The sequence below is a fragment of the Notothenia coriiceps genome, unplaced genomic scaffold (assembly GCF_000735185.1).
Source record: "Notothenia coriiceps isolate Sejong01 unplaced genomic scaffold, NC01 NC01_scaffold00000308, whole genome shotgun sequence".
NCBI classification, from domain to species: Eukaryota; Metazoa; Chordata; class Actinopteri; order Perciformes; family Nototheniidae; genus Notothenia; species Notothenia coriiceps.
Genome location: NW_011333009.1, coordinates 68,893 through 86,663, shown reverse-complemented (window position 1 = coordinate 86,663; position 17,771 = coordinate 68,893). Strand labels below are relative to the sequence as shown.

The following is a 17,771-nucleotide window of genomic DNA, read 5'->3' as shown; positions in this document are numbered from 1 at the left end:
CCGGCCAACTAAAGAATTCCACGCGCTCCGCGCTCACATTATGCTGGGCCCACATGCCTTAGCACCGCTGCTATGACTCCATCCTAGGGGAAACACTGACATACCAAATGTAGCATCCCATAATCCCCTCTGTTTCAGCCCTGTTTCCAAAGTGCTGATTCTCTGTCTGTTACTTTAGATGAAAATAAGGAGCCACTCCCCACGCCCCTCTGAGAGAGATTTGGTTAAAAAGAACTCAATGGTGCTCTAGGAGGAGATTCAGGTGACAAGCTTTTTTCCTGAAACTTTCCGTATCTCTGTACACAGAGGGGACTGCATTTTGCATAATAGGTGACCTTTATTTGAATGAGTCAATCGATCCATTACTAGTAGTTGATACATATAAGATTGTGGCCATCAGAGATTTCACAGATGTGTCCCGTTGAGAGCTTTGTGTTGAAATCACAGCTGCTCTGACTCTGAGACGTATGGGGCCACCATCAACGAAGCTTCAGCGATTTGTCTCCTCTGGTTGCCAGTAAAGTCCCAAGACACAGGAGGTGGGAGCACGCCAGTATCAGCCCATGAAATCATGAGAAAGGAAGTGGGTTGTGCTAAGTGTTCCTAAGATCCTATTTATGAAGTCCTTCTGATCGGCACATTCTGTTACGAAAACAACAATTTTCACATAATAAAAAAACAACATCTACAAAAAGACATGTGTCCTACTTGTCCAGAATTGTTGCAATTGTTGTTCCAGTGATTGTAAAATCAAGATGTTTAATGATGCACTGAGAAGTGTCTCTGTTCATTAGGCGTGAATTTATATCCATTTAATCGGTTAAATATACTGGGGGTAACTGAAGTATCCATGATGGGAAAAGTTGCTGCATTACTTTACTTTACGGACGACGTGTAATTTAGCCATTTTTGAGTGGCGTACTTCTTTCCCCTCCTGGTTTTTTTTTTTCAATACCATGCTCTGGATATCTTTCCTAGATATTAAAAGCTAGCTGTCTTTGTTTTCATTTCAGAATGTTTCAGACCTTGCCAGCTAGCAGGCCCTTAACAGGTGAGAATAGCGTACATATCACACGCACCTGTCAAAGGTTAGCCCCGCCCACAGGAAATTCAAGATTTAAAAAACAATTTTATTAACAAATACATTTAAAAGACCATTATTTTTTCGATTTCAAAAATGTAAAAGAATGGCTTATGATTGTAAAATTTAGATTGAACATTTTGCAAGCAATAAAATCTGACTGATGATATAGTGTTAATTTGCTATGATAGAAACTAGATATAAAAGACCAAACTAATTCTGATGGGAAAGACTATACATATTTTTCCATTGGGATAAGGGAACAATATGACAAGACAGACATCTTCAGGAAAAACAAAATTGCACTCACAAAAGTTAGAAAAATACACAAAATATCCATATTTATTTGGCTCTGCCTAATTCAGCATGACAGAGGAATACAATTTGACTTTGTATATTTGGGAAAAATGCTTTCATTTGAATTTTAAATAATTGAAAATGTTATCATAGAAATATTGGCTTGGAAATGTTGTGTGCGTCCATCCTGTACAAACACATTATACTGAAGATGCTGGGGATTTGTTTCCTCTTTTCTTTTAAATCTCCCATTTAAGTCAGATACATAAGGAACATGGTTCACTGTGGTTTCTTAAGTCATGCATTGAGGTGTTAATCTTTACACTTTTATAGACTCATCAAAGGTCGGATGTCTGGGAAGAAGTCAGTGTTTTTCAAAAGCTGCTCACGATCAAAAGAGTCTATTCAAAATGTGAAACAAAAGTAAGACTGTTTTGCCTGTAGGTATATTTATTGCCTATTTATTCATACAAATGCACACTGTTTGCATAGATCCCATGAGCCAATGACACATAGGAACACTAGTTAATGATTGATTGGGTTATGCTGAGTGTATCACCCAACTGTATCTATCTGATGTGTCCCCTTCGGGTGTTCCAGAAATAATCACACAGTTCTCATCTTTATGTGCCCTCACAGACGAGTGACTGCAGGCCATACTGAATACATCATAACCCTCAGACACATGTTGAGCACGGTATCCATCACTGTGTTGATCATATGTGAGGATGGTCTCTCTCTGGGTCTTTGTGCAGCAGAGACCCCTGAAAGGCCTCGTCACACGACTCTGGGATCAGAAACTCCAGCAGCAGGTCGCACACGCAGTAGATCAGATGCCTGCGTACAATCACACAGACTGTTATTAACACAGACGCTTATATGGATATTAGGGGATATGAATGCATTGTTTATATATAATCAATATTGTATTTGTTGTTGTGTGTTGGATGGCACGAGAGTCTTAAAAGGGAGAGTCTTAAAAGTGCATACTTAAAGACCAAGATAGCTTTTTTTATAACATGTTTTTTTCCTTGTCATTTTAAGCTAGATTTGAATTATTATTTTTGTATTATTTTTTGATTGTACCCAATACGCTGTACAGTAGCACTTTATTTGTGCCTCGTTCTATTATAAACCAAAACCTTTTTTTAAAGAGACTCGCGACATTTTACCAATATTCATGTAAAACAGGACCATTGACAATTACATATCTTAAATTTAGACTTAAGTTTACCTTTTATTTTAAATATATATTTCGTATTTAACTATTTCAGGTACATGGTTAACATATGATGCTATTGTGTTGGCAGCTAAACACACGTATGATGAGTATAAATGGCAAAAGAAAACCTTTTAATGCAGAAAAATGAAAGAGATTAGACCATTACCAACAACTTCTGGTGAACGACACGCCAACAATCGGCAAGATTGAAATCCAGATATTTTTAAGGTGTAAACAGATAGTTACACAGTCTATGGTTACAACCCTTGTAGTTATACAGTTTAGAGTATTACAGCTTTGAGAGACATTCCTGCCTTGTTTACACTTTACAGCTCCCGAGTGTAGCTGTCTTTACGCATGTTTACCCGACAGCTTGGTTGTTGACTCACTTGTTTATCTGATGATCCTGTACAGACTCCAGCATGGTCTCCAAGCTCAGTCTGTACTTCTCACTTCCCAGAATATCAGTGATGAGCTCTGCTTGGGCACAAACAAGGACACAAATCAAAAAGGACAACACCTATTAAAGGGGGCCCTGTTGTGCTTTTCCCTTTCCTGTTGTGTGTTAAATAGGTTTTTGTGCATGTCAATGGTCGCAAAGGCTAAAATCCCAAAGCTCCTTCCAGAGGGAGTTTCTCTCCCCCATACCTGAGACGCCTTCATTGGACTCCTTTGTTTACTTCTGTAACATAGTGACATCATTGCAAATACAAATATTAACCTGAAAATTAGTGTCCAAATATCAGATGTCAAATGTTCAGCTTTAGAGCTAATTATCTCATCACACAGTGCTCCAAGGTGAGTGACTTGCATTTCTAGCAAGACCACATATTTTCCTGAATATTTTGGTATGTTACTCATGGGGTGCCATGTTATAACAAGTACATTTAAACGGAGATTTAAGGAGACATCTAAAAATCGAGAAAATACCCTTGGACTCCAGAGGGTTAAAGAAGTATTCCCACAGCTATAAGTACCTGGGATCAGCTGCATCAGACAGTCCAAACATTGCTCCTTGGTTTCTTCTCTTTCTGCAGGACTGCGATCCGGCCAGTGTTGAGCAGGCAGCGTGCCGCCGGGCCAAACAGCTTCCTGCAGGACTTGTAGGTAAATGACCCAACAGGGGGCACTGGTGAGGTGGGCAACACCGACATCCAACCATCTGAGACAGAAAGAGTGGTTTAATGCAATGTGTTCTTTCCTGCATGAGAGTTCCCTATAGTAATCAGCCAGTGTTTAAAGGTCCCCTATTATACTGTTTTTCATCAATATATTATAGGTCTCTGATGGCCACAGCCACACAGGGTAAACCAACTACACTGCATCCTCATCTTCACTAGTTTTGCTTTGGTGCAGCTACATTAAAACATGCCAATTAACACCACACATGTGCTTTAAATGGTAAACTCTTTATTTGATTGTAATCTGACATTACTTCAAATATTTTAGCACAGCTAACACAAGTATGTGTTTGTATTAATTAGTTTATTTGTCTCTTGAGTTACCATGTCCATTGGGGGAGGTTACTTCTTGGTTCAGCAAAGGGTGTGGCCGAGCGCTGAGGACTCATAAATACTGCAAGGAGCCAATTGGGACAGATTGGGACAAACCACCTGCTTCCATGTCAAAGGGGGGATTTGGGTTTTGTCAGTGTCCTTTGTGTATGATGTGACTATTAATTATCCCTTGGGTTCAACTCGGTTTGGCCAAGCCACTATATAGGTTCCTTGGCTTTTCATTGTGAGAGGTCAGTTTTGTTGAGTTAACACCTGTTATGTTTCTTTGAGGTATTTTCTGTTGTCCTCTTTTATAGGCCTAGTTATTTTATGATGTTTTTTGTGGACTTTTGGGTAAATAAAAACCCTAGTTTATTTAAACCACTCCTGTGTCCTGTTGCCTTACTGCTTGGTCCCTGAGTCTCAGATATATACAAAACATGTCTCTGAAGTGTTTGGCTCCAAACACCAAACAGATCATTGCAGCATTACCCATAATCCCCTCTGTTTCAGCCCTGTTTCCAAAGTGCTGATTCTCTGTCTGTTACTTTAGATGAAAATAAGGAGCCCCTCCCCACGCCCCTCTGAGAGATATTTGGTTAAAAAGAACANTGATATGCGAACACCTAAACTGTCTGTGGCTCTTTCCTGCTGTAACGCTGCAAATTTCCCCTTCTGTGGGACTAATAAAGGTATAGAGAGACGAAGTCCCTCCCCTTCCGGGGGAGCTCCATGGGACCTTATTTCTGAAAAGTATGTATTGAAGTCAATGGCGAGAGAAAGATGATCTTTTGATCCCGTTTGAATTGTGTCACGAATTACACATATGATTTTGCAAGTCAAAAAAATAAAAATGTGTGGTAAAACTGTGAAGTAACACTTTGTTTGTGTGAAACCGCTCAATGAACTACAACTCCCATCTCGCACCACACACCAAGATGGCCGTCACGTTGGCACATTTCACTTCTTTCTTTCAGAATGAGGAGAAAAGTATTAAAAGAGGTGAAAATCACTCCAAGTCTGGGCATGTTGAGAGCTGTACACACACACAAGGGGAGTTAGTTGGTTCCTAAGAGCCAGCATGCGGGACCGGGACTCTGGGATTTGTAGTCTTTCTAGTTGCGTATTTTTCATAGTCTTATATTTCAACAGTTTTACGACAAACTGTGACTTTTTTGACATGGAAATTATTTTTTAAGATTGACAAACATCATATGTGTAATTCGTGGCACANAAAACACATCGTTATGACATCATAAAGTGGCCAAAATCTGATCAGCTCATTTTCAGACAGGTTTTTATATAAATGGATCAGGACAAAAAGTGAGCGAATCTTTTTTTCCTGAAACTTTCAGAATCTCTTAACACAGAGGGGACACACATTTGTATATAAAATACATGGAAAAAGTGGATTTTGCATAATAGGTGACCTTTAAGACAAACAAGCAATTCAATTAACTTTACATGCTTTGATTGATTAGGAGAAAACAATGATATGCACTCAAGGGGGGGAAGCAACACAAGCATGCATTCTTAAATCTATAAACCATAGCAGGAGAATGGACATTATTTACTGACATGCTTAGTGAACCCTGACACTCCCAGAGGTAATGGGAAGTCCAAAAAAGGAGGCCAGTATAATCAGATAATGACAGCAGGACACTAGAGATTACAAAAGCACAGTTCCCACCGAGTGTGTGGTAGTTACAATCCCAGTGGTAATACTAGATTACCAGTGAAGCATAAACATTGTATTTAAAACAGAGAGTTGTATTTTTAAAGGAAATTTGAGAGAACTTCATGCAACAGTTGTGTGCAACAAACCACTTTTAGTGCTTTGTCTACCAGAAGAGGACCCAGCATCAGGATGTTTAGCTGTATAAAAGGGAAAATAATCTATGTTATATTTTATAGATTCTAATCAATTATGTATGCAATAATGTGTTCATCACTCAAATGTTGTAGCTCATGAAGTTAGAACTTATTTTAACTACTTTATATGTTGCTGGGCAGCTTGTGGATTCCAATAAGAGATCAATAAAGTTTTATCTTAACCTTAAATATTTTTATATATTTTTTTAATATTATCTTGAATCTGAATCTTTAAAATAATGTTAATAATACCGTAGTGGAAATTAAACAACATTTGACACTAACATTCGGGGTCTGCTTTGAGTAGCATGAAATGGAAATCTTAAAGTGCCTCACATTTTTATTTTTGAGTAAAATGTACTTTTACTCAAAAAGGAAAATCACCTTTCAGAGGTATACAGAAGCGGAGAGAAAGTCGTACCTCTCAATGAAGGTGCCGAACAGCAGTCTGATGGTCTTCTGTATGTTTTCAGTACACAGCCAGCTCCACTGATCCTTCATCAGCAGACACAAAATGTTCAAAGCAACGTCTGCCACAGCCGTGTCTGTAACACACAACAACGAGAACACCTACAATCATATATGACATATTGCACAGACTCAGGAATATTCTGACTTCTAGGAACTCTCTAAAGTCTAAACACACGGTGGAGTTTTGCTGCTTCCAAGTGGTCAAGCTAAGTTACTGCACGTTGCTTTTCTAGGACAGCAATGAATAAGAGGTTTCTCTACGGACATAGATTCAAAGATTCAAAGGTTATATTGTCAAATGCACATAAGCTACAGTGTAGAAATGGCATTGAAACTCTTATGACCCGAGCTCCTCCCACAATGCAACATATATAATTAAATACAAAAATACAAATAAAAACAAATACTGCTGTTTGAATATCAACCTGTGCCATGAGTTTTCCAAGAAGTCTTTCTGTCTTTGCCGGGCTTCTCACATTTCAGTCTGGCTACCTCTTTGCCATTCAAACCACATAAAAGTCTCTCCTGCTCTTGGACAAAGTTCTCCAGGCCAGACAGGGACATACCATTGAGGACCTGTGAGAAGCAAAACAACATTCAGCTGTTTTTGTTTTAAACTCGCATTTATCAATCACAGGTGGACGTGGTGAATAGAGTGACTTACAGCGCTGCCTTCACTAAAGCAGTACGACACTTTAGGGTGCAGGTCAGGTATATTGAGAACTGGTGAAATTTTGCTTGGGAACATATGCCTCCTGCTGTGTGAGAAACACAAAAATGGAAATACATTTTTTAAATATTTTTCAACAATATTTGCTATTTCTCTTGACACATCCCTGTGTTAGGTTCTCCAAAAGCCTTTATACACCGCTCACCTGTACTTTCTACTCTCCATTGTTTTCCCATCAGAATCTCCCTCAAGGTCCTCCGTTGGGCTGAGAGGCTCAGGGTGAGGAAAAGCTGTCTTCAAGGTGTCCAAAGCATTTTCCATCATCTTCAATTGAAACCAAGTTGGAGAAGAGAAGACGGGAGATAATTACATTTCTCAAAGGACTGTACATAAATCATCATTCCCATTGCATCAAGGGTCAGAAGAATGTCATTGCCATGTCTACACTGTAGCTTATGTGCATATGACGATAAAACCTTTGAATTTGAGTTGATCAGCAAGCTGAAGAGAAATGCTGGTGGGCAGATTCAGTTACGGTTGGACTGAGCTAGCCTAGCATTTCAACGTGCTTTATGCTAAAATAAGCTAAGAAACGGCTATCTTAAGCTTAATACATATACAAACATGTTCAACTATTAATTGAATCGTACTCAGGGCAGGAAAGACACTTTTTGGTGAGATGTTTGACCCTTCCCAGGATTACGGAAAAACCATTGGGCTTTTTGTCATGAAACTTAAAGTTCCCATGTCATGGCCATTTCTACTGATCATAATTCCATTGTAGAGGTCTACTAGAATAGATTTATATTGTTATATTATTTATTGTATATTGGTTTCTCATACAGCATCTCTGTATAGTATGTGTGTTCACTCTCTGTCCTAAACGGCTTGTTGGAGCTCCTGCCCCCCCCCCNGGTATTGAAAAAAAACTTCACAGACATGTTCTTAATAGTATGGCCCTACAATATATATTCAAATATAGCATGATTGTCCTTTAACAAAAGCTGTGCCTTGAAAAACAGAATAAACCCCAAAAAACTGGTAGGCATCTAGACAAAACTGACAGGGGAACCAACAGAGTTGCAAGGGAGGCATGGAAAAGACGGACGGATCGGACCAAGGAAGGGGCCAAGGGGATGGGGAAGTTCAAGTGATTGGCAGTTTGCCTGAGGCTTCGTAACGGGAGCTTCAACCTCTGGACTCCCAATTCCATGAAGCAGGATTTGAATGCTTGCTTCAAATCACGTTACACGTGACGCAAGAGGCAATGCTTCAAATCTGTGGACATGTTGGAACGTCTGAACCAGCAACTGCTTCATTTCCTGAATGATCACTCATTGGTTCCGCGGTCCAAAATCACGCGATCAATTCCACTGCCTCCTCTCTATTCTGGACAGGTACAGGTTGACACAGTTTCGACATTTGATGCGCTTCAACACTTTATAACGCCTAACAAATGCGCAATGACAGGATCAGTGTGGCTTATGAGATAATAGTATGGGCCACACGTTGATGTGGACCCGCTGTTTAAGAATAGGTGCTACCATTTTTTACCACAATTACTTAGTGTTTCTTTTGGACACCTTTTTTTCACTCTTAGATTGGTGGTTTATTCTTAAAGTATACATACATACATACAAATTACCCCAAAAATTATTATATTTCGGGTGTGTATTTTTTGTCCTTACCCTATGGTTAAAGAAAGAAGGGAGAACAATGTTGACATATATATATATCTGGTTACCTTCCTCATGTTTTTAAGGTTTCCCAAACCGGAGAGGGAGGGAGGGATGTGGGAAGTTGTCTAAGAAAGGACGATTTGATTCCTGTGTGCAGGCCTGCTCTGCAGTGATCACTTTCCGTTGTGAGACTTTGACAGGACGGGCAGACTGTCCGGCTTAAAAAGATTGTGTTGTACCAACAGTTTTCAATTCCCAAGGCTTATCTTCAAAGCGGTTATGTATCATTGGCAAAAAGAATTCAAAGCTGTATAGGATTGATTATAAATTGTTATTAATTGTCCTCCCTTTGTTTTTCTTTCTGCAAGTTAGGAAAATAATTGTGTTGTGTATATACAGCACATATTAAACACTTAAATGTTTTTAATTTGTTTATTTTAAGCCCGGAAAGGCAAACAAGAAGCACAACCACCTTCAAGAAGAGCAGAAGATGAACCCTCAGGCCCTAATGTTGTGGAGTATTCGGAATGTTGGCCAAAACCAGAGAAGATTCCATTGATTTCGAGAAGGGTGAGGACCGTCTCCTCTACCCCTGTGCATTCTGGAGAGGATTTGGGCTGTTGTGGAGGAACTAGAAATACCTGGGAGTGCACGTAGAAAATGGCTGAAGCTGGAGGATCAACAGTTGGACGCTGTGGGCACAGGAGGGGATGAGCAAGACTCTATTTTTCTGGAGGAAGCTGAGATCTTCCACGTGTGCCAGCAAGATGGCTGGAGATCTCTAGTCTGTTGTGGCTAGTGCACTCTTCTTTGCCGGCGGATCTTGCTGGGGGGGCAGCATCAGAGCCGTGATACCAGCAGGTCAATAAACTGATCAGGAAAAGCTGGGTCTGTCATCGGCATCCAGGTGGACCCCTTTGATTCTGCTCGGTGGACCACTGAAACAGCTGGTTGTCCCATCATGGATAACCCACCCTCTCCACTGGCAGCTGGACAGTCACACGGAGCTCCTTCTCCAACCGGCTGCTGCAGCCCGCAGTGCCATAACTCTGTACAACACATCACCCTCTGGCTGGAAGATAACTCTTTGGCTCCATAGTTTCCTTGAATATACCCCACGTTGTACATTTTTACACATATTACATCTGTTCAATATTTAAATATTTAACATTAATATCTCCATATGCCTAATTTAATGGTATATTATATTATAGATATCATAATATGTATAGATATCTATATATAATATACTGCCGAATCCAACAGTGTATTTTTTCCCTCTTTCTTTATTTTCTTTCCTTTTCTTTCTTATTTTCTAATGTATTGAAATTACAAATGCCTTGTCCCTTATGCTCTGTACTAACTAAAATGTTTTCTCAAATTGGGGATCAATAAAGGTACCATCTTATCTTATTTGATGTGGAATGTCAATAACAAGATGAGAGCATCAATGGCTTGTATATTAAATCCTTTACCTCGTTGGTACACAGGAGGTCTATGATGGTGTTACTAGGAGAGCCCAATATAATTTGAGGTGGTAAAAAGGTTTGGAACCACTGTCCATCTCACTGCTCTATGTCACTCATACACTGGAATAAAACATGTGCAACACCTTTGATAACACCCAAGACACCTTACAGGCAAATAGGGGCAATATAGGGGACAATTAAAACCAGTGGATTTAGTGAGGATACAGCCGGGTAAGACAAGCAAACAACAGTAAATGGACATTACAGAAGGACACAAGGCACAGGGTACAGTTTATATTATTCTTGGGCTTTTTTCCGACTTCAAGAACTCGCGCACCGTGCTGTGAAGTGGGTAACGTTATTTCAAGTGTTCTGGAATTTTATTTACAATCTAGAAAACTAAATACAAAAACTAGGACGTTATGGAAGATCTGATGTCAAAAATAATTGTGAATAAATGAGACAGAAACTGGCCTGTCTGTGAGCTCATTTTATGTTGGTTTGGTTCTTCCTCTGATAAAGGTGGAATATCTAATAATATTACCACCATATGCTCTTGTCATTAGTTGTGGTCCCTGTTTTCAAGCTAAGGCATGCTAAATGAACAACTCTTGGCTTACAGCGAGTGGTAACATGAGACCGATTTTTATATATAAATATAAATATATTTTTATTTTATATTTATTTAATATTACAATATAATAAAATAAATGGAATAATACACCAGCAAATATTTGAATATAAATACCTGTGTGTGTGTGTGTGTGTGGTGTGTGTGTGTGTGTGTGTGTGTGTGTGTGTGGTGTGTGTGTGTGTGTGTGTATAGCTATTGCTTTATCTGCTTAATGTTATTTTCATAAGAAATCCATGATATAAGTAGCAGTATCATAACTACATCTATGATGTTTATAAAAAACCAAAACCGTTGGTGAAAATTGAGCAAGCTATGGTTATTTAATAGAATGTTTGAATGAGATTAACTGCCTTTAGCAAGATGGCGCCATGTGGAAACGGCAGTCGGCCAGCAGCGCGGGTGGTCATCCTAAGTGTGTAATATATTATCTTATCCTGTGGCTGCACACGGAGCAAAGCAAACCATGCGTAGTAACTAGTACGCGCTTCGCTTGCGTAACGAAACGAACGCGAGTAAAATTTGGAAAACCACTGGTAATGAATTAGTCTATAATTTGTAAAACTACGGTGTTAAAAACGGCAATTCAAAAATACAGATTCTAATGGTCAGATATAGATATACAGATACTAAAGAAGGCAGGTACTGCTTTCAAGCAGAACACAGGGGAAAACAAACTTAGCGGAGTGTTTTACGTGTTCGGCGTAATGAGGTACAACGGGCCTCGACAAATTTCTTTAGTCCTATTCAGCCACTCGGTAACAACCATCGTTTTTCAGGACACGTAATCTTCAAAATCCCAGTGGGGTCACTGCTGATGTATTTATGTCGTAGGAACACAAAACGTGGAATTATCCTTAAATGTGTGTCAACCACAGACCTTATTTCGAGCTATTTTCCCAAAACCCTTGGAAAAAATTGCATTGCTTTTGAGGAAGGAACCGGAAGTGCTAAAAAATGCTAAACTTACTTCTGGGTTTTACGACGCGTCACTGCGGTTCTCTATACGATAGCTGGTGAAAAATACTACTACAAACTTACTATAGGATACTATACAACCCTTATAGTATACTATAGTAATACCATAGTTCATTTTCGTAAGGGGACACTCAACACATGCACACCTCTCTTGCATGCTTAAAATATATCGTCTGTTGTGCTCTTTCCTAATACATAATAAACCATCCCAGCGTGCCACTCTAAAATCGAATTCCACGTGAAATTGGGTTGCGCATGCTCGAAGCAGCCTCCCCTCATCTGGTGTTACGTAATAGTGTTGCTGCATGCACTTACTGTACAGTATATTCATGTGGGTGCAGCAGGACGCGGTCACAAAGCAGCAGTTGTAACCATCCACAATAAACGAGGATATGCCTCCTGTGAATATCGAGAGTTCAGGTAAGCCTGCTCCATTTAATACCCGTTTACTATACAGAGAAAACTGCGTATTCACATTTGGATGGATTCAGCGCTGATGCATGTTACGCCCCACATTATACCGTTATCCCCCTAACCTTATTTCTATGTTCTGCGTATGCATAATAAAACATCATGTGCTGTTTCTGCCTCGTTATCACTCTGTGATCTAAAGCAGGATGATGGGCGCTCAGGCTGTACAAAGTGTTCTTCAAAATACTCTGTCTGTAGAAATGAAACATGATACGAGAGGAGTTTAATTTGGATCCACACTGCTCGTAAGGAAATGCAATTTTGTACATACGCAATGAATACAGGAAATGTCAACCAGGTAAACATCAGACTGCCTGCGTTACTTCCTCTATAGGAGGTTATTATTATACACAATAACTCTTCTCTTCATGGGGGTCAATGACAGGTTGGCTTTTATTTGTACACCGCCATTCTTGAGTTGAGTGCATTGGGTTGACTTTATTGTATTTCTGCTGAAGTTTTGAAAATGTGTCTGGTAATATGTCAACCATTACCCAATAACTTTTCATATCTTACACTGCACTGCACGATTCCTTTGTTTTATATCTGTATTATCCTATTTTTAGCTTGTTTTATTTTTATTTTAGTCTCCTTGATGGTTTTTAAATGTCATTTTATATTGTGATTCCGCTGCACTGTATATTACTGTTCTTACTTTTTTGTTTTTTTGTAAAGCACTTTGAATGACCCAGTGTTGACGTGCTAAATACACTTGCCTTGTTTTGCTCATTTTCTTAAAGTTTTCTTTTCATGTGTTTTCTTTGTTTCATTTGCTACTATATTGTACATGTATAGGATTAGGAATATAAGAATAATAAAAAAACAATAAAGCATTTATTCTGTTTTAGTTTCACGGCCACTCCTTAGACCTATACTGCGTGACTGAGAGCTCAACAACTGGATCTGACACTGGATCTGACATATGGAGCGTTCCTAATTGTTTAGGATGTTTGCCAACACTGCAGTGAAGCCAAAGAAAACAAAGTCACTCTGACCCAGTTATTCCTCCCACTCACAAACTGAACTCTAGCAGTCACTTTTGCTCTAAATGATCGAGTTTGTAGATCAGTTTCGTTGTCGATTGTTCTTGTAGTCAAGGTAAGAACCATAAGGGTAATTGAGTGTTTATGTGTTTCCGACAGGTGATGCCAAACCTGTTGACAATGGCAAGGCCGAGAAATGCATCACCACCGTGATGAAGGGGCTGGAGACCATTGAGCCTTTGGTGCGCTCTGTAGAAGAAACCCCAGAGCCCATCTGCACTGAGGTACAAGGATCCATTCCTTCATGGGTCAAAGGAAACCTCCTCCGAAACGGCCCGGGGAAGTTTGAGTTTGGAAACACACAGTGAGTCACCTGCACCACAACACAAACAAATAACGTGTTTTAAACGTGTTTGACTAAAGCGTTCATTTCTTCACAGCTACAATCACTGGTTTGATGGGATGGCGATGCTGCATAAGTTCACCATCGCAGAAGGCCAGGTGACCTACATGAGTCGCTTCCTGAACAGCGAGGCCTACAGGAAGAATAGTGAAAGGGACCGCATCATGATGTCAGAATTTGGTACCCTCGCTTTGCCGGACCCCTGTAAAAACATCTTCCAGCGCTTCCTGTCCCGCTTTGAGATGATGGGTGAGTACACTGAATAAGAAGAGACGGAGAAAATGGAAAACTTGTGACAAAAGGCGAGGGCTCATGAAGATTGACTGTAGTTGGTTTTGTTGGGTTGATTGTCTGAGAGTGGGGCTTCACTTTCTGCAGCTTGGTGGTCTCAGAAGAAGCTCAAGAGACAGAGGGAAAATGTAAATCTAGTGGAAGAAGTTTGGCTGAAAGTATGGGGCCAGGGGAGGAGCTCTAGTGTTCTGCTTACACGAGGATTACATAACAACATCTGTTGCAGACGGGAACATTAGAGGGTTTAACCCACACTGAACATTTCACATTCCTGCTGAACTGCAGCTGAAAAGAATCCTGCTGAGGAAGGAAGACTCTTGTTCCTTGAAAAGGCCAATACTGTGTGTTTCTCTCTGTTACAGACTCCACGGACAATGCAAGTGTGAGCTTTGTGAAATACAAAGGTGACTACTATGTCAGCACGGAGACAAACTTCATGCATAGAGTGAACCCGGAAAACTTAGAAACATTGGACAAGGTAATAACATGGAGCCATATATAGAAAACGATAACAGTGTCATTATTTTACATTTATACTGTATATATAAATATACATAATCTGTCTTTATAGTCCAGTTATATCAGCCCTAATCCTCATCTTGCCATTTTGCTCTGTTATGTTTTGTAGGTAGACTGGAGCAAGTTCATTGCTGTGAATGGAGCCACTGCTCACCCCCACTATGACCCTGACGGTACCGCCTACAATATGGGCAACTCCTATGGAAGCAAAGGTAGGTCCAGTTGACTCAAATTAAAGAAATAAAAGACCCACAAAATGTTTGTATATATATCACTTTTCCTAAACTCCAATGTGAACAAAACGAGAGAATTCTGGTTGAATTGAAGTAACTGGGGGTTGAGTTTAAGAACAGCAAAGTTATATTTAGATAAAATGAATGTTTGGTGTTATGCAAAAGTGTTTTGAATAGTAAGGATTCAGTGAAAATGCATGCTTTCGTCAAAATGAGCTTACTATTGAATAATAATGCTTTGATTATTGCACAGATGCTTACATATGGTTTGTTGTTACAAGCAGCGCTGATTTATATCAATACACGGAGACATTTCTCATATTGATAACTATAACCCGCAAAGTAAATACATGGAAACAAGATGTCAACTATTTGCTTACAAATTGAAATGAAGTAGAAGTATAAAGTAATAATAACTTAAATGGATATAGCGCCTTTACAGAAAAAACAGGAGTAAAACAAACAAAACAAAAAACAGTCAGACAGACGAAACAACAAACAAATTAGGGGACGAAGTTGAATGGAAATACTCAGGTAAATACCTTAAAAGTGTACTTAAGTAGATTACTTGAGTAAATGTACTTTGTCACTTTCCACCCCTGATTATCCTGTTTATTCTATTTATCAGGAGCATTGTACAACATCATCAGAGTTCCTCCTGAGAAGTCAGACTCCAAAGACACTCTCCAAGGAGCCAAAGTCCTCTGCTCCATTGTGCCTGCCAACAAGTCCCATCCCTCCTACTACCACAGCTTTGGTGAGACAGCACTCCTGGATATACTATTCATCTGTGGTGTTTTTATTTCGATTTAAGCTGCCAATGACACCCTTCTCCTGCCTCCAGCCATGTCAGAGAACTACGTGGTGTTCATCGAGCAGCCAATAAAGATGGACCTGATGAAGATAGTCACAGCTAAACTGAGGGGGAAGGCTTTGAGCGACGGCATCTACTGGGATCCCAAACAGGAAACTGTCTTCCATCTCGTGGACAAGCGTACAGGCGAGGTGAGTTGTGATTTATAGATGCAGGGAAATCCCCTCACTTCTTCAAAGGTCACCTATTGTGCAAAATCCACTTCTTCATGTCTCTTCTACATCAACATGTGTCCCCTCTGTGGAAAGAGACTCTGAAAGTTTCAGGAACAAAGATTCTCTCTCTTTTTGTATCCATTTCTATAAAAACCTGTCTGAAAATGAGCTGATCAGATTTTGTCCACTTTATGATGTCATCACGATGTTTTAGCTTGTGTAACCATTTCCGGGACGATACACAAACACGGATGTTACCTGTGGTGTGTCCTACTGACAAATACGCAAACCTTAAATTCCCTCCATTTTTGTTGTGTGCCACTGAAGAGTCACACCCAGCAAGAAAACCAATTGACGTGTTTTACCTTACCTTAAACAAAACGAAAGTGCAATTTGCCGAACGCTAGTAGCCTTTGAAATAGGCGCAAGTTCTTTATTTCAACCCTTGGGTTCAACGAGGGTATGACCTTGTTCCTCGTAGTAACGTGCTGACCTCGTTGGTGACCTGCAGTCCTCTTAGTGATCGAGCGCCAAACTGTTTACAAGACGGTGAGCTTAGCCGAAGACCACGATCAGCTTCAGGTCCTCCCGTAAAACCTCTCGTAGTGTTGTTCAAGAAACTCAACGTCAACTTCACCCTACATCACCTCTTCCAAGTAGTGACTCCTCCTGTATTATCCCGCGTGAATACTTCTCCCAGTAGGTCGCCGTAAAAATATTTTCACAGTTCTTTTAACCGTGAAGTACGGTTTATAGTCCTTGTACGTTATTCATTTTTTTTTAGAATGATCAAACAGTACGTAAAGAATTAATTTTGTTTGTGTACCACAAAACAAAATAGGGGGTTTGAACAGTGTATTCAACCTAATTAGTACTACTAGTGTCTAGTACAAAACATAAAAATAGCCAACTTTTGTAATCATCACATTTCCTCGTTTCCGGTAGCCAAAAGTTCAAGGACCTTCACCGTGTTCTTAGAGTGTACACTCTCGTCGTCTTCTTTTTATTGTTATGTTTTATTTCCGTTATTGTTATTATTTTATCTTGTATGTTTGGTATTTACTTGAGATGTGATTGTGTATCCTACTCTATCAACAACTACCGAGGTGGCAGCGCGGTCGTGTTCCAGCTAGTAGTCCTTGGGAAAGGAGGAGCTTCCGCAACTAGACTACTTCCACCTCTACCGAAACACACATGAAGTGGCCCGAATTGGACGCTTTGTTTTCAGTGAGAATCTACTAGGTCCAAATTTTTTCCAAGGGGATAAGTATTCACAAAAAGTAGTTATACAATATCCCAGAAGTCTATGTTGTACAGAAAAGACTTCACAAACCGAGGTTTATGGTTTGTCTAGTAAACGTCGTAGGTATTAGGGGAAGACAAACTCGGGACAAAGTTTTCACGACTAAGAGACAGACATTGAAATCTAGTCCCTCTTCACAGTTTGAGTTCCGGGCACCGGTTTTAGACCGTGGCTCTCTGAAGTAAAATACACCCGGGCGTTCTCGAAACGTTTCTTATATTATGCAAATAATATACCAATGTACCGGTGAAATAGTCTTCGTCCACGGGTATATTGATGTACAGGGTGTTACGTTAGAGCAAAAACACTGGTACGTGTGACTTCTCTAACACGTTATAACCGGGATCTGAAGACGAAAGTCTGCATCAATTAATGATTCAATAATAGGATTAGGCTATTATTAGGTTAAAGTCTCCGTTATTACATTATATTATGTAATAAAATATAATAATATATAAATATAAATATATCAATGTTGGCCGGGAAACTCACGTGGGTATTACGATTACACCGGACACTACTTTAACATCAAACTGTGGGGACGAAATCTACTTTTTTATTCCTCGGGGAGGGGTGAGGGGAGACTCCTATATAAACCAATTTTTCCTTGTGTTACCCGAAGATCCTCCTCTAAGTCCACTATTCCACCCCCCCCCCCATGGAACCAACCACA

The 17,771-nt window shown here is 39.8% G+C and overlaps 2 protein-coding genes across 2 annotated transcripts; one reads left to right on the top strand and one right to left on the bottom strand.

The window, feature by feature from the left end:
- Positions 1-1,268: 1,268 nt before the first annotated feature.
- Positions 1,269-9,916, bottom strand: LOC104941273 (sorting nexin-19-like). The gene is made up of 9 exons (XM_010766357.1): positions 9,644-9,916; positions 9,430-9,480; positions 7,315-7,433; positions 7,104-7,197; positions 6,865-7,015; positions 6,390-6,513; positions 3,578-3,762; positions 2,990-3,077; positions 1,269-2,215 (listed from the first exon to the last, which is right to left on the bottom strand). Exons 1-9 carry the CDS (start codon positions 9,914-9,916, stop codon positions 2,095-2,097), a joined length of 1,206 nt encoding a protein of 401 aa, XP_010764659.1. The 3' UTR covers positions 1,269-2,094.
- A 2,253-nt stretch (positions 9,917-12,169) lies between these two features.
- LOC104941263 (beta,beta-carotene 9',10'-oxygenase-like) lies at positions 12,170-17,732 on the top strand. The gene is made up of 8 exons (XM_010766349.1): positions 12,170-12,286; positions 13,480-13,684; positions 13,761-13,972; positions 14,377-14,492; positions 14,643-14,745; positions 15,395-15,523; positions 15,611-15,771; positions 17,721-17,732. The coding sequence occupies exons 1-8, from the start codon at positions 12,259-12,261 to the stop codon at positions 17,730-17,732; spliced, it is 966 nt and encodes a 321-aa protein (XP_010764651.1). The 5' UTR covers positions 12,170-12,258.
- Positions 17,733-17,771: the final 39 nt, after the last annotated feature.

Coding starts and splice junctions, on each gene's coding strand:
- LOC104941273 (XM_010766357.1), bottom strand. CDS start 9,916: ATGTACAACGTGGGGTATATTCAAGGAAACTATGGAGCCAAAGAGTTA. Junction 6,514..6,864: donor TTGGAAAACTCATGGCACAG/GTTGATATTCAA, acceptor TGTGTGTTACAG/ACACGGCTGTGGCAGACGTT. Junction 3,078..3,577: donor TCTGATGCAGCTGATCCCAG/GTACTTATAGCT, acceptor GTGCCCAAGCAG/AGCTCATCACTGATATTCTG.
- LOC104941263 (XM_010766349.1), top strand. CDS start 12,259: ATGCCTCCTGTGAATATCGAGAGTTCAG. Junction 12,287..13,479: donor TGTGAATATCGAGAGTTCAG/GTAAGCCTGCTC, acceptor TGTTTCCGACAG/GTGATGCCAAACCTGTTGAC. Junction 14,493..14,642: donor ACTTAGAAACATTGGACAAG/GTAATAACATGG, acceptor TATGTTTTGTAG/GTAGACTGGAGCAAGTTCAT.